Source organism: Amblyomma americanum, chromosome 11 (genome assembly GCF_052857255.1).
Source record: "Amblyomma americanum isolate KBUSLIRL-KWMA chromosome 11, ASM5285725v1, whole genome shotgun sequence".
NCBI classification, from domain to species: domain Eukaryota; kingdom Metazoa; phylum Arthropoda; class Arachnida; order Ixodida; family Ixodidae; genus Amblyomma; species Amblyomma americanum.
The window spans coordinates 52277535-52293444 of NC_135507.1; the positions used below are offsets into that span (position 1 = coordinate 52277535).

Genomic DNA, 15910 nt, shown 5'->3' on the forward strand with positions numbered 1-15910 from the left:
TGAACCCCCGGAGCTAGCGGAGAACATTAAGAATACGCTCTCAGGTTAGGAATTATGACCCCGCCGCGCCGTTTTTATGGAAGCAAAACGCTAAGGCGCCCGTGTGCTGCGCGATGTCAGTGCACGTTAAAGATCCCCAGGTGGTCGAAATTATTTCGGAGCCCTCCACTACGGCACCTTTTTCTTCTTTCACTCCCTCCTCTATCCCTTCCCTTACGGCGTGGTTCAGGTGCCCAACGATATATGAGGCAGATACTGCGCCATTTCCTTTCACCAGAAACCAATTTGTTATTATTATTATTATTATTATTATTATTATTATTATTAATAATATTATTATTATTATTAGGAATTATTACGAAAACTGTCGTTCCGACTTCCTGCCATGGAATGAGCACAGGTCAAGCAGGTTTTCTACCTTCAATACAGATAAACAGCTAGGATCTAATGACGGCAGTCTGTACTAAGGGGCACGGTGCACGCTTGGAACCATGTGTACAAAACAATTGCTCGAACAAACGTATATTCCCCACTTTTCGCTGTGCCAGAAAGATATTAAAAATTTCCGTTAATTATTCGTGTTATTTAAGACCTCATGTTCTAGTACCCGTATAGTTGTAATGGTTGTGTTAAAGGGGCTCTGCAACACCTTCCGAGGAGAGGACATCAACTTGCTCAATCACTGCATTGTGTTGTCATGAACACCTGAGCCAAATAACACACTTCTACAAGCAGCAGAAAACCCACAATCACGCGCAAAAGTTGGCAAGCCTTTCCCGGCAACCTTTTCATTCTCGCACCCTCCTTTGTCGCTCGCACGTGCGTATACAAGTTGAGAGGTGGCCATTGGTTAGATCCTTTCAGACGTCAGGCAGCTACTGTGGCCGCTTCCAATAAGACACGTAGCTCCGGCGGGTCAGGAAGCTCTCCCCCGGAGGTGGGTCCGGCAGAGGAGCGCCTACCTTCCAGCGTGGAAAATGTGACCAGAGGAAAAGGAAAGGCACGAAGATTCCGAAATTCAGATTTTGACCACCGATAACTGTGTTTCTACAAAGCGCATTAAAAAATTCTTCCTGGACAATATTCGTGAAGCGGCGTACTTTAACATCCCAGGCATACCGCAACTTTATTAGAGCCCCTTTCAGAGCTCCTTCAAGAGCGGAAGCTATTACTCTTCGAGCCGCAACATTGAAGGTCACAACCGTTTGACCTCTAAACCGGAGGAGCGGCCTGACGTCATAGCACATGACTCGCCACAGCTGCGCGGGCAGCTACCGCTTCGTTCCTGCGCCGCTCGCCTGATCACGTGACTAACCATGTGACCAACCACGTGACGCACCGCCGCTTCGTGGCCACCGCAGCTTCCGCTTCGCCCTCGTCGTGCCGACGCCCGTGCAGTATTATAAGCGCGGCAGCTACACTCGCTTCCAGTACTCGCTCTACACAGCCACCTAGTGAGAGAACGGGAAAACAATGTGTAACCTTGTCTAACTAGACCTTCCGGAAGCTCCTCTCACTAGGTATCACGCCGTTAAACCACTGCTAATTTTATGTTTAAAGCTACTATTGACTGTTCTGCCAAAGTTAACGGTGGAGTCAGCCAAACAGCTCCGAAGGCGGGAGGGTTTATTTATCAATTTATTTTGAAAACGAAATTTTGTTCAATATAATATGTGCAGTGATACCGGACCCATAGCCAGAGAGTAGTTTCGGGTCCATCACAATAAAACGCAACGTAATTGCAGCACGCGGAGACAGAACACTTCTATTCATAAAATGAAAATCAGAAATTTGCTACATTTTCTGGGAATATACAGGAATGAAAACAAAACACATTCAAAAAACGTTTTCATCTTCGTCAAATTCACAGCATCTGCTACGGGTCCCATTTGGACCCAAGATATTAAATTTATTTTTTCCAAATATGGCGTAGTGCTTGAAGCACTCCGGCACGGGTTAGCCCGGTATTGCACTGCCTCCGGGATCGGCCCGGGACATATTAGCGCGCGCGCGTCCTTCCTAATCTTTCCTTTCTTATCTTTCGATTCTCCTACTTTAAGCACGTGTAAGAAGTTGTAGCTCAGCTTGAGCCAGTGGGCAGGCCCGTGCACTTTTTTTTTATTTTTCCTGTCTGCAGCAGCAGCAGCATAATTTCACATATTCATCAGGAGCGTTTTGGGGGTTTGTATGAAGTTTGTTTTCGTTCTTAGTTAGTTAGGAATGCCATTCCAAATTTAAACTCCCTTGAATTTTAATAACCTTTGCCCGTAAGTATTGTGACACTCGGGTCAATTGAAATGGTTAGCACTAGCACCTCTAGTGGCCCTTTAGGGCTTATAAAGATGCTGTGGGGAAATGGGCCATTGAGTTGCAGTATATTATGAATTTTCTGCGCTACCCCTAAAGTATACATGGAATGTATAGAATGCCGGTGGAGATGAAAAGCGCTTTGCTAGAGTCCGTATATGTTAAGAAGGCAATGATTCCTATCGCGCTGTCTTGCAATCGGGCTAAAGGTTCGAGATATGTGGGGTAGGTGCTACCCCACGTATCTCGTACTCCACTCTCTTCCTCCTACCTTCGGAGCTATGTGGATGACTCTACCTTCAACTTTTCGCTTCCTTATGGGGGTGGCGGTAAACATTTTTTGACTATTATGTACAAGTAGGTGCTTGGGCCCAGTCACTATTGACCCAGGTCCTCACAAATCTAGATAGAGCTCCCATTCTGGAGCCCCAATGGCGTCTAACGCCGCTCGCGCCATGGCGACCAAGGTCCGGAGGGACTGCACGTCATGGCAGTTGAGCATCACCGCCTCCCAGGCCTCCCTAGAAGAGTGGGAGATGAAGGGTTGGGAAGGGTGGGGATTGGAAGGGAAGGCCCAGACCATATGGAAAACGTCCGAAAACGTCGCTCCACACAGCCTGCAGCCACGATCAAATTCTGAATTGAAGTGTTTCAATACTTCCGGGCACTTGTATTTGTAAAAATTTTGAGAAGAAGCCGTTCGTCTGCTCTCCGGAGACCCTTACAGGGTGTAGGAAAGCGACGATGACTGTCCTTATAATATGTAGCGACGCCTTTGAATGTAATTAGAGATTGGATGGGCTCGGAGTATCCTTCCAGAGCAAGTGTGAGTGTCCGGGGAGGGACCGCGCGGGCCACCTGATCGGCTAACTCATTGCCCTGGAGTCCCTGGTGACCGGGATCCCAGATGAGATTGTAATTTTGAAGGTTCGCTGGACCGACAGCATTTTTGTAAGATGCGCCACGTGAGAGGATCGCGGCGCGATCCGGGTTGTCCACCGAAATATGTGGCAGGCGTCCATTCCTTTCCTTGCGCTGCCGTAGCGCGCTATCTGTTGGGGCAGTGGCGTACATTGCGAGGAGGAGGAGGGATTTTCCGCTCACGGCAGTCGCCGACGACACCGGCTTTTCTGCGACACGAGCTCCTTAACGCTGTCGGGTGATCAGCGGATGTACTGTCTGTTATAGTGAAATCTTACATTATATGAAAAAAATTTTTGTTCACAAACGGTTTCCCGCTCAAAAATATTTTTGTCCAGAATTGCTGGGTATGAAGCCCCATCACCTGAATTTTCTTTCATTTCAAAAAATATTCTCAGGCATCGAAACACTCGTAATTTTGTCAAATCAGCCAAATGGCTGGTGCATGAAGGCCAGTACTACTTCGCACCTACACTTAAAAGCCATTCTTCTGAACACTCGCCCCGCCGCGGTGGCTCAGTGGTTAGGGCGCTCGACTACTGATCCGGAGTTCCCGGGCTCGAACCCGACCGCGGCGGCTGCGTTTTTATGGAGGAAAAACGCTAAGGCGGACGCGTGCTGTGCGATGTCAGTGCACGTTAAAGATAACCAGGTGGTCGAAATTATTCCGGAGCCCTCCACTACGGCAACTCTTTCTTCCTTTCTTCTTTCACATCCTCCTTTATCCCTTCCCTTACGGTGCGATTCAGGTGTCCAACGATATGTGAGACAGATACTGCGCCATTTCCTTTCCCCAAAAACCAATCATTATCATCATCATCATATGAGCACAACTCCGGACTTGGCTTAGTGCCCGAGACTTGCTAGAGCTGTGTTGAAACATACCAATCACAATTTCTGCTTTGCTTTCATTGCATTTATTTCCTTCTTTATGGATTTTGTTCACCTTTGCAGTGTGACAATCTAATGGCAACGTGTTCTTGGACAGCCTTTATTTGGGGCACATTAAGGTGGGCCAAGAACGTTCCACCACCCTGGCAACAAGCATAACGTGGCGTGGTTCGGGTGGTGAAAACATTTATTGCCAAGCAATGCTGAGGGGGCACCCCCCCCTCCTCAAATTTCACAAGCTTTATCCCTTTCCTTACGGCGTGGTTCGGATGTGCACCGATATATATGAGACAATTACTAAGTCATTTCCTTCTCTTAAAACCAATTTTCATTGTTTTTACCTTAAGGGCTGCCCTTAAAGAGCTAGTACAACCCTTGTAAGGCTATCCGCTTCATGTCGTCGGTGATTCAAGGCCCCGGTGATTCAGGCCATCGATGAGCAGCGGAGCTGGCCAGTATAGTCTCCCAGTATGACTCCACAGTGGTTGGGGATGGAGGATGTGGGAAGGTAGAGCTTGTGAGGAAGACGTGAAGAGAGAGAGAGAGAGAAACTATTATTAGAAAGGAATTCGGGGCCCGCCCCTGGGTCCCCTTACGACTTCACTGCTCTGAAGTGTTTATGCAAAGTCTCCCGGTTTCTCGCATAGCTCTTAGGAGGGGAGGAACTGACCGGGGTATTGAATTCAATTGAATTGGCTGTTGAGGAAAGGAAAATGGCGCAGTATCTGTGTCACATATCGGCGGACACCCGAACCGCGCCGTAAGGGAAGGGATACAGGAGGGAGCAAAAGAAGAAAGGAAGAAAGAGGTGCCGTAGTGGAGGGCTCCGGAATAATTTCGACCACCTGGGGATCTTTAACGTGCACTGACATCATACAGCGCACGGGCGGCTGATTTCGGCAATTAACTTTTATGATTCCCTGAATTCCTGCACAGAAGTCATAGTTTACTCCTTGCAACGACTGCAAGAGCAACCACAGTGACTGTACCGTATTCGGGCACCAGGTTACGACCTTCGCCAGCTTCCCGACGCGGCTGCGCCAGATCGTGGGCGAGATGCTTCGGCGGGGCGTGCGCCTGGACAGCGTTCGCAAGATCAACGTGGGCGGTAGCGTGGTGTCTTCGTCGCTCGCCGAGGCCGTATGTCGCGCGTTCGGCGACCTGCTCTGCCTGCGAAACCTGTACGCACTGACCGAGTCGTGTGGCATCGTGTGCTCCCCGCCTGCTGACGAGATCAGCGCCGGCTACCTCGGCTACCCGGCACCCATGGTCGAGATTAAGGTGAGTAACTTTGGCGAGCGCAGGCCTTGTCAATGACTTGGTGGAACCAAGAGCCGGTGTTTTGCCGGTATCGATAGGGCCCCGGGTGAGGAGGCACGTTGCTCTTAGTGTTCCTGTATCCATGCGGGAGCATATAGAGGAGCACTAGTTGCTCTCACTGTCGTTCAGCAATACTTAAACTGAAACTCAAGTTCGGTGCTTTGTTACTAGTAATTATTAATTTACAACAATAGAAAAATTCAGCCATTAAATCACTATTTTATTCAAACAGCAAGGTAGACTGCAGGAGAAGGGAAAGTCTTTCTGCGATCATTGGTCATGTCCCTGGCACCCAAATACAAAGTAAGCGGAATCGAAAGATACGCTTAAAAGCTTAAATAGTTACATCCTGATTCTATGTAAAAAAGTATATCAAGAATGTTTACTACGTCAGCATACGCAAACATAAAATTTTTACGGAAGGTCCTGTAGGCGGGAAAAATACAGCGTTAAAAAATCTACTTAACATTTCCGACAAATATCTTCAGTTCAGACAGCATTGATTAAGAATGGTCGTCTTCTAACCTGCTGTACTCATTTAGAAGCCCTGATAAAATATCTTGAAGCATCTGTCTGCTGCAGTTCGTACGACACTTTCAGATTTTCCATTGTTCGCTTCCCGGTGCGGGTTACGACAGATCGTTTCGAGACAAAGGCTGCTGTTGGTTCTAAACATGAGATCACTGCAAAAAAGACGAACTGCGCAACAAGAACACGGACGAAAGGGAGGCAGACACACACTGCGTTAGTATGTGTCTGCCGCCCTTTCGTCCGTGTTCTTGTTGCGCAGTTCGTCTTTTTTGCATTATGATCAACCAACTAGCCCGACAAGTCCTGATGAGATCACTGCTTAGAATATTTTCACGTGCCGCTTGTATTTTACACGCTATCAATGCGACTGATTTCGTCTTTTGTGTCGACGTTTGGAAATGTCCTGCTCTGACAACTATTTATACTCACAAATAATTTCATTATGTGCGGAGAATTTCATGTGCGACGATCATCATCGACCCCTAATGGACGCCGCGGCGAACTCTATGCAGATGACAATTTACACAAGCTCTCACTCGTATAACCTAAATCAGAAACACATTGTTCACTGTGGCGTTCCCCGCTCTCGCTACAGAATGCAATGAATGTGGTCGTTTCGTTCCTATACGGTTACATTTTTTTTTTCGGGAAGACTGTTGGCATGGCAATGCCCATTATATAGGTTTGTGTCATACCACCCATACCCCCGTCTCCTGCTGCCTGTTCTTCATTGCAGCAAATATATCTAACGCCATTTCGGCCAATGCGTCCTGCACTGCTAGACAGTAAGTGTGAGACTGCTGGTGGCATTTTTGCCATCCACCAAGTCAGCAACGGCGGTCCAGGATTCTTGCTACGATTCTTTCCGGCCTCATAAAGTTCAGTTTAGTGCCCGTAAACACAAAAAGGTTGCAAACCCGAACTAATCCAATTAACAATATTCCATGTGTATGCGTGCTTTTGAAAAGCTTAGGCAGTGTTATACAAAACAATTCATCAATCGATGCCCCGAACACTGGGAGCAAATTCTTGTTAAATACGTTCACACCGATATCCTACACAAGCCTATTATTCTATCAAGGGTAATGATGATGATGTCCTCAGATTTAATGGCACATACCCACGGCGGGATCAATTCCTGCATTAAAAAGACAAGACCCATTAGTGTGGCGCAGGTGGGGGCTGGATAATAATATCCTATTTCTTGTTTGAAACGCCCCAGTAAGGCTACCTTAATTAATAAGCTGCTTTTCTTCTTCATCACTGTGTCATTCTTCCGTACCGATGTTCACAGCATGGATGATGCCCTGCTAGCGGCCCGACCATACTTGTATTGTGCGCTGTCCATGGTTTTGTGTAGAATGTGAGGCGTTACCACGACACTCAGGAGAAATTGAAGTGGACCGTTATTGAAACATTACCGCATTCTAACGAAAAAAAAGACGATACTTTCACTAAAAACAGAGCTGTTATAAGTGCAGGTATTGCCGCCCCCAGTCATTTTCACAGGTAAACTGGGGCACGTTGACATAGATTTCTTTTGGGGGATCCAGGAGGCTAGGAAACACTGCCATTCACATCAAAACAGGGATCCCGGAGTCCTTTCCGTTGCAGACGTCACGAGTTATTCTTTGTGGCGGTAAAATTTGGGAGTGAAATGTCCTCTGCATTAAGTGAAGCTCGGGCAAACACCAACAGAGCCTTAAAAAGCGAGGTTATCAATTTTCACTAAAAACAAAATCTGGATGAAGATAGATGGCCTTTGTGTCTGTTTAAATATTCTACGTGATCCTTGTTCTTATCTAGGTGTGCTCGAACTTAGAGTGTTGCCCATCAAGTTCTGCCACGCAGAAAATAAAAGCTGTTGTCATAAAGTATGGACGCAAGAGTGGTTAAGAATTGAGCGTCCATTGCGTTATCTCCCGAAGATACCAAGCCATCTTAATGACAGTGCCGAAACTGGGTGGTTCAGCAGTCGGCATATTCTCAAGAGATGTCCGGCATAAATCGTGGAATGACGACTGTTACTCGCTGTTTGGGTCCTAACGCCTCTTTAAGTGGTTTAGCACTTCTGAAAATACGTGAAGCGTGACAACCTTCTTTGCTGTTTAAATAAACTGAACACATGTCATGTGGTTGGGAATTGCGACACATTATCTAAATGAACAGTGCCAGTGCTAACATGCCGGCAACATTTCTGGCTGAAGGCCGTACGATGCTTTGAACTCCCGAAAAATGTGGGTGGAGGCCTGGGACCAATTCCTGCATTAAAAAACAAGACCCATCAGTATTGCGCTGATGTGTGCTGGATGTAATATGTTAGTTCTCATTTGCAACGCTAGATCGTTTTGGCTGGCTATTTGGTTTAGCATCCTGTATCGAAATCGCGCGAACACAGACAAGCACGAGAGACGAGGAAACAGACGAACACAGCTGTTGTTCTGTGTTCGTCTGTTTCCTCGTCTCTTGTGCTTGTCTGTGTTCGCGCTTTTCGATGCAGGTCATTTGAAATGCCCCAGTAATGAATGTAACGCAGGCACGACGATGTATGTGTCGCCGGAACTGCCTTGCAAAAGCTATTCCTGTTTGAGCGGTGCGTTTCTTGTTTCTTTCTTTCCAATCACATCCGAACCGCTCATCTCATCAGATCATAGACACGGAAACTGGCGAAAAACTGGGACCGAACGAAAGCGGAGAGCTTTGCTACCGCATCCCGAGCACCATGAAAGGGTACTATAACAAACCGGAAGCTACTGCCGAGTTCTTCGACCAAGAAGGCTGGTGCCACTCGGGTAAGTATGCGATGCCTGTAGAAAGCGCACGTTTTAGCAACCGCGCCCATGGCGTGCGATACACATTGGTTCGTGCATACTAAATGGCATTTCTAGTGCAGGAAGTAGTTTAAGTAATTATAGTAGCGCTATGACTATTTTTGCTACTTTTGTTAGACAGACGAAACGAGGCACGTGGCTCAGATAATTGGTTTTTATAATTGTTTTTTTTTGTGGGGGGGGGGAGTAAATGGCGCAGTATCTGTCTCATACAGTATTGTCCGTTTTTATCGCTGACACTTTCAAAAATTTCCCCGCCTCAACCGCTGGCTCGTTTGCGGTGAAACAGCACACAGAGCTTGCGTATTATGGTAACTTTTGTATCGTAGCAAGTTTTACAATGGTACTTACTTAGTTCAGGCGCACATGATGCGAAAACGTAAGCGTCTACGAGAGATCGGCGAGCCAAAACCCGCAGACGACGCTTTTTCGCTGAGAACCGGCAGTGGCGCCATCTGTTTTCGGCAGCGGAAAGCTACACGACTAGGCCGCCAAGGCAAGCGTTGCAAGGAGCGCGGGCTCGCCTCTTTAAATCAGTTGTTTTGATATTTTTCCGCTCAATTAGCCGAAAATGTTGTAAGTGCTTCAGTTGAAGCGGACGCAACTGCCGAACGGCATATTCAAAGGGCCCGCGCTCCTTGCAACGCCTCGGCGGCCTAGTAGTGACGCTTTCCGCTGCCGAAAACAGATGGCGCCACTGCCGGTTCTCAGCGAAAAAGCGTCGTCTGTGGGTTTTGGCTCGTCGATCTCTCGTAGACGCTTACGTTTTCGCATCATGTGCGCCTGAACTAAGTAAGTACCATTGTCAAACTTGCTACGATACAAAAGTTACCATAATACGCAAGCTCTGTGTGCAGTTTCACCGCAAACGAGCCAGCGGTTGAGGCGGGGAAATTTTTGAAAGTGTCAACGATAAAAACGCACAATACTGTATATCGTTGGACACCTGAACCGCGCCGTAAGGGAAGGGATAATGGAGGGAGTGAAAGAAGAGAGGAAGAAAGAGGTGCCGTTGTGGGGGACTCCGGAATAATTTCGGCCACCTGGGGATCTTTAACGTGCACTGACATCGCACAGCACACGGGCGCCTTAGCGTTTTTCCTCCATGTGGCTCAGATAACGAATGAAAACGCGGGATGCATTCCTTTGGACAATGGTTGCAGCGAGACACTGATATTGCGGAAAGATTCATTAAATCTGATTATTTTTTTATTCAAGCGTCAGCAAACTTAATTTAGAATCTAATCTTCCTTCCCTTGTCTCATGCCGTAAAATGGCCAGACTATGTCTCTTTCATAAGTTTTATCATTCAGCGCTTCGAAGTTCACTTATCACGCCAGCTCACCGCGTTCCTGATCGCGTTAATCATGAAAAAGCCGTTTACCCACCATCTACACATACTACTGCGCATCTTAACACTTTCTTTGCCCAGACAGACAAGGATTGGAATCGCCTTCCTGCCGACACAGTTCACCACACTAATGCAGCCCACTTCAAGGCGTTCATTGAAAAAATCATCGACATGCTGTAACGACCCAACTCTCATGTAATACCCCAAGAGGAGCATTTGAGGTATCAATAAATAAATAAGTAAATCAGTAGTCCTGCGGCCTGCGATCTTCTGTATCTACCACCCCTAACTTTGGAGGTGGTCTAAATTCATTTGCGCGCACGCCTTCTCAAAAGATGTGTTTCGTTGTTCTATTTGAGGACATCGGTTCCAACACGACCGCTTAAGGGCGTCCCACAGGACTGCGGCGACTCGTTAAGAGCTCCCGAAGAGGCGCTGCGGAGGAAAGCCCACCATTCGAATAAATCGAAAGCACGCCGTGCGATAGTACTTCTGTCGCACTGCCGTAATTAAGCTCTTTAAGATACCTGAAGCTGTCGCTAGCCTTTGCTACCCCTCCCACGAAAGTATTTCTCGTCGCATTGTGTGAAGGCTGGAGGAGGCAGAGAATAGTTAAGAAATCTGGTTACTTTTTATACAGTAAAGGGGCTTTGCATGTCGAGACCCACATAGCATACAATTAACCCCAGGGGACATGTGCTACTACGACGTCGATGGCCGGTTCTACTTCGTGGAGCGCCTGAAGGAGCTCATTCGGTGCATGGACAACCAGGTGGCGCCGGCAGAACTCGAGGAGCTCATCCTGAAGGCTGGGGGCGAATGCCTGGCCGAGGTGGCCGTGGCTGGTGTGCCGCATCACGAGTACGGCGAAGCAGCCGCGGCCTACGTGGTGCTGGCAACGGGAAGCGAGCGGGTATGCACAGAGGACATCGTTGCCCGCATTAAGAACGCCGTGGCGGGTGAGTGAAAAGAAGATAAGCTACTGTGCTCTTCGGGAGCGGCTCACTTATTGCGCAGAGATCGACTGATTCGTTCTAAGTGAATTCATTGTCACCTGGCATGATAACGCGACGTGATCACGCTTTCATTTAAATCACATGACGTACAGGTGACCCGAGGAAGTGGGTTTTAAGAGAATGCAAACATAGCAGGGTACAGAAAACAACCGCTATGTCAATGCACCAAATCTTTGCTTTGGCTGCGGGAAACGCTGTAACGGAGTGCTCCGGAATAATTTAGAACACTTCGAGTTCTTTAATGTGTACTCATATCGAACAGAGTAAGCGTTTTTTATTATTTTTTTCACTTAGCGTCCATCAAAAGGGCGGCCGCCGCTGCTGGGTTTTGAGCCTAAGGCAGCGCACACATAGTCAACTGGTCAAATGAATTTAGGAAGTTTGCGGGAATAAGGCCGGCACAGTTTGCGCGAAACAGGGTTAACTGGCCGTGAATGACAGGTTCTTTCTTCCTGCCCTGAGCTGTAGCTCAGCTAATTGTTGTGATGATAATCAAGGCATAACGATGACCCCGTTTAAATATATGATCCCCTTAAAAGGCCCGGCACTAAAGGGTGTCCACAGAGGGTAGACAAAAGGCCAAACTGTTGAGGCGAAAAGTTTTGATCTAGCATTTGTAGAACCGGAGGTATCGACGATCAAAAATGGCCTCCGCGTGTTCCCTCTCAACTCATACATCGGACCACACGAAAAGAATAATTGGGAGGACACTTTAAGGGTATGATAGGACCGCAGTTCCTCTTTCCCAAGACACGGACACTGTTTCCTCTTTCACGATCACAATCAGTATGTGATTGTAACAATCACACTCACAATCAGTATGTGATCGCACGGTTTTAACCGAGCCGTGAGAACGTATCTTCGTGGAGTACCGGTAGCGTCTCTGACTTGCAACCCAAGGTCCCGATGGTCAGCGGCTTCCGATGCGCCGCTGGTGTGGCTGGCGCCATCTATGAAGGCCTCTTGTAATCGACCAGCCATAACTCTGCCGTCACGCCGGCGGCAGCGCCGAAACCGGCTTTTCAGCGACACGAGTCCTTTACGTTGCATCGTCCGTCCCGGTGCACCTTGAACATTCAGACATTTCTTCCTCAGGCGTAAAGATAACTGGCATACCCAACCAATGCACTGACTGCAAGCTCCACCGTGGATCATAAGCACCTAAAAAGCATGGCATTCGCTGAGCACGTACTTTAGCAAGCTTCGATTTTCTTCAAATATTCCCTTGAGAGAGCGAGTGAAGGCAAGTATTTTTTGTTACGGCCTACTACGCGTGCACCGTCCTCCGCATAAAGATATCAAGGGAAGGAATATTTGGATAAGAGATAATGACACCACCAATCAAACCTTACTGCCCAGCTCACAAGCCTAAAAGGATCCGGCACCCGAAGGTAGCGGGTCTTTCACCAAGCAACCCTGCTTCATATATTGCCTGGAGGCAGGGACCGTACAATCGTTCTCTACTGGACTTCATCAAATCAGCTAACCTTTTTCCATTAATTTAATTACTACTACACCCTCCATCACACCTTCGTCCATCATTGATGCCATGAGGCAATAAATCTCGCCTAAAAAATAATAATAGGTTCGTAGAACCTTTAGGGCCTCTCTGGCTTTCTTTAAAGAAGATCAAGATCCTATTTTTGTTCTTCGAAAAAATAAAGCATGTCCTTGCATCAATGTCTTCCTCACGTATGCTCACCCGGCAGAAAGATACCATGCTATTATAGCAGTAAAATGTTTTCAAAAGCATCCTTGTCAGTGAAGGCGAGCGTAGCACAAAATTAAGTGTTGTCAAATGGCAGTAAATCCTTAAAATCACGTGTACCAGTGCCTAACGCCAAAACTACTGCACCATGACGTCGCACCATACTGAACGCACCATACGTACTGTGAGCACATGGCGCTTGGTGCGGTACGAACATCTTGGTATTGCTCCTTGGTACAAACGGGCCAGTAAAATGGCGGTACTAAGATTCTGGCCCTGGATACTGGTACTAAAAGCAAGGAGGAATAGAGTGTCCGCTTTTACATGTTGCTATTATTGTGCCTCTCTATAATTATGATTTAATTGCGGAAATGTGTACTCAGTTTTCTTAAATCATTTCAGAGTCTTGCGCTCCGCACAAGCACCTCTACGGAGGAGTACACTTCGTGGAACGTTTGCCCAGGACAGAGACCGGAAAGGTGAAGAGAAAGGCCCTTTGTAAAGCCTAAAGCATTACGAGCTGCGGCAAAAAGGAAATAAAAGTGAAAACTTCCTCGTGAGCTGCCATGTTCTTTTGTCTCTTTCGAAAGATGGAGCCAGCGTAAAATCAAACAGCACTTGCGAATGGCTGAAGAAGGTAAAACTGCTACAAGACCGCAGATGCTCTGAGAAGTTCCTCCAATAAAACGGAGAGTTGAGCTATGTGGTACATACTTCTGGGAATAACAGCGCTGAGACGAGGGACAAAGAAGACAGCGCCGGTCCTGTTGTGTTCTTTCTTTGTCCCTCGTCTCAGCGCTGTTATTCCCAGCAGGAAGTTTCTCCCCAGAGTTTATGACGTTGTTCTCAGAGAGGTACTGAAAGCAACTGACGAGTGTACAGTGCACGCTGCATAAGAGTGTGCATTGCACATTCGTAAAATGAAAAATGAGGCACCTAAACGCTGTCTTCTGTTCTCTCTAGAATATGTCCAGGGTAGATAGGGAAGTGCCGCCATTCCTTATTACGTACGCATTCCTGGTTCCCGTACATAAATTACATGGTCGGTTTTACCTAGCAATGTCAGGTGCTGCATATCGACCGAATTCCAAACAAGTACAGCTTGTGCAAAAAGTAAAGAGCCCAAGAGATTAAGTGCTGAATCGTGCCGGCTGGCTCCTTATGCATCCCAAGCGTTCTATATGTCATGAAGGTGAGGGGAACTCACCTCCTCAACCCTCCGATATTTAGGGCTTGGGAGTTCTGCGACTGCCGCTAGACTCACGTGAAGAAGCAATCTCCTTGGCTGGTTTACTCGCTACAAAGACTGCACATAGCCACTCATCCAATACTCGTGTACGAGAGAGGCTTGCAGACCGCGACGCCAACGAAACACGTGAGATACTGGCAGACAGTTGCTGCAGTTAAGTTCGACAAATCCATCTTGGGGGCAAGAGAACCGGTCCAGTACTCCTACCATGGCTTACGTGGCACTGCCAACGTCCGAATAAGTTCTAGGCGTAGTGAATAATGCATACAAGGCTAATCCATTGCACAAGCTTGTAACCGCGAACTAAAGAAAAATGCGTCTGTGGCATGACTCGGAACTTCGAAAGCCTTTCCTCGGGTCACCTGCCTAATACCTATATAGGAAGCGTTATCACGCACTGTCTACATCTGTGCCTTATTTTCCTCCAATCCAATTTCCCTCCAGTGTTAATACTAGGAAACCCTCAGTCTATAACCCTCCGTTTGATGCCTATATATCCTTGGCTTCTGTAATCACAAACAGAAATTCTATTTTTTTTCTCGACTGGTTTTTTTTCAGCTTCAAAGACCAAAACAGGAGGTCGATGACCTTGTTAAGAATCCTGAAATCTACGCGTCTCGTCGCTTCCATCTCTATGAATGCCTTTGTCGCAGGGTTGAGCCGGAATTTCTTTTTCAGGAGCGCTGCCTCCTTGCTGAAGTATTAAAGCAACGGAGAGAGGAGGCGCTGTGCTACCGCTGCGGCTTTGACATGCACTAACGTGCAATCAAACGAAACATTCATAATTTGTTCCATTCTCTACCGGTTCAGTCTGCTGACTCTGGGGAACAGAAGGCGCAGAAAAAGCAGGATTGAGGATGAACTACCAGCTGCAGCTGTTGATAGAGAGAACAGACAACTTTCCCATTTATAATAATCACGCACGAGTCGGAACACGTGCCATGGTGTTGTTTTTTTTTTGTTCATTGTGGTTAATGCGCCCCTGTCAGGTGGTAGATGCAAGGATCACTGTATTGGGAAACCGATACCACCCCAATGGTGACACGGTGCCTTAAACGAGGCACGACGCCACCGAGTCCTCTGCATTTTGCATTCGCTGTTTTTTCGCATGTGTTAGACACCCGTAGCAAGGTTTGCCTCTCTATAACAGCAATCTTAGCGTTTTTGCACACCGCCCCTGTTATGGTGCAGAGACACCGCAAGTTTAAAATTTTACAGTAATATCAGTAAAATTTTAAGCTTTTAAATTTTAAGAGTTTCAATTCTTATAAAGATTTGCCTCCACGTTCTCTTCAACGTATAGCTCATCGAACAATCAAAATGTTCGTACGTAAGTTTCGAACTTTGGTTCAGTGGTGTGGTTTAAGATGGCAAAGCTCTGAAGACTACAGATTATCAATATTTCACTGTTTGGTGGTACCAGTTCTAAAAAAAATTATCCAGGCTCAAATGCTTCGCCTCTCAAAACGTGCACAAATGTAAGGGAAGCACACACCTCCTCAGCATAACGCATATGTATTGCTTACTGCTGCGGTGTAGAAATCGACAGTTGTGACACCGTGATTCTATAACGATTAAAAAACCGCAAAACGTTTGGATCCCATGCTGCTCAACTATATTATTTGCAGCTCCATTTAAATGTACTAAGTCAGAAAAAGATGAAAGGCAAAAGTCGTGGTTCTCAGCGGCGCAAACCAGATGGAGAACAGCCAACACTCGCAAGACAGAGAACCTAGCAATCCTCAGTTCCACTCGTCCTTGTCAATCTAGGAGTAAAAGGCACAG

At 47.1% G+C, this 15910-nt stretch overlaps 1 protein-coding gene across 1 annotated transcript in view; it reads left to right on the forward strand.

The window, feature by feature from the left end:
* LOC144111449 (luciferin 4-monooxygenase-like) overlaps positions 1-13436 on the forward strand; it is a 31069-nt gene extending 17633 nt beyond the window's left edge. The window contains exons 6-9 of the mRNA XM_077644753.1: positions 5125-5400; positions 8618-8762; positions 10842-11111; positions 13279-13436. Of these exons, the coding sequence (XP_077500879.1) occupies positions 5125-5400; positions 8618-8762; positions 10842-11111; positions 13279-13385 (798 nt within the window). The 3' untranslated portion in view covers positions 13386-13436. The remainder of the gene's footprint in view (positions 1-5124; positions 5401-8617; positions 8763-10841; positions 11112-13278) is intronic.
* Positions 13437-15910: the final 2474 nt, after the last annotated feature.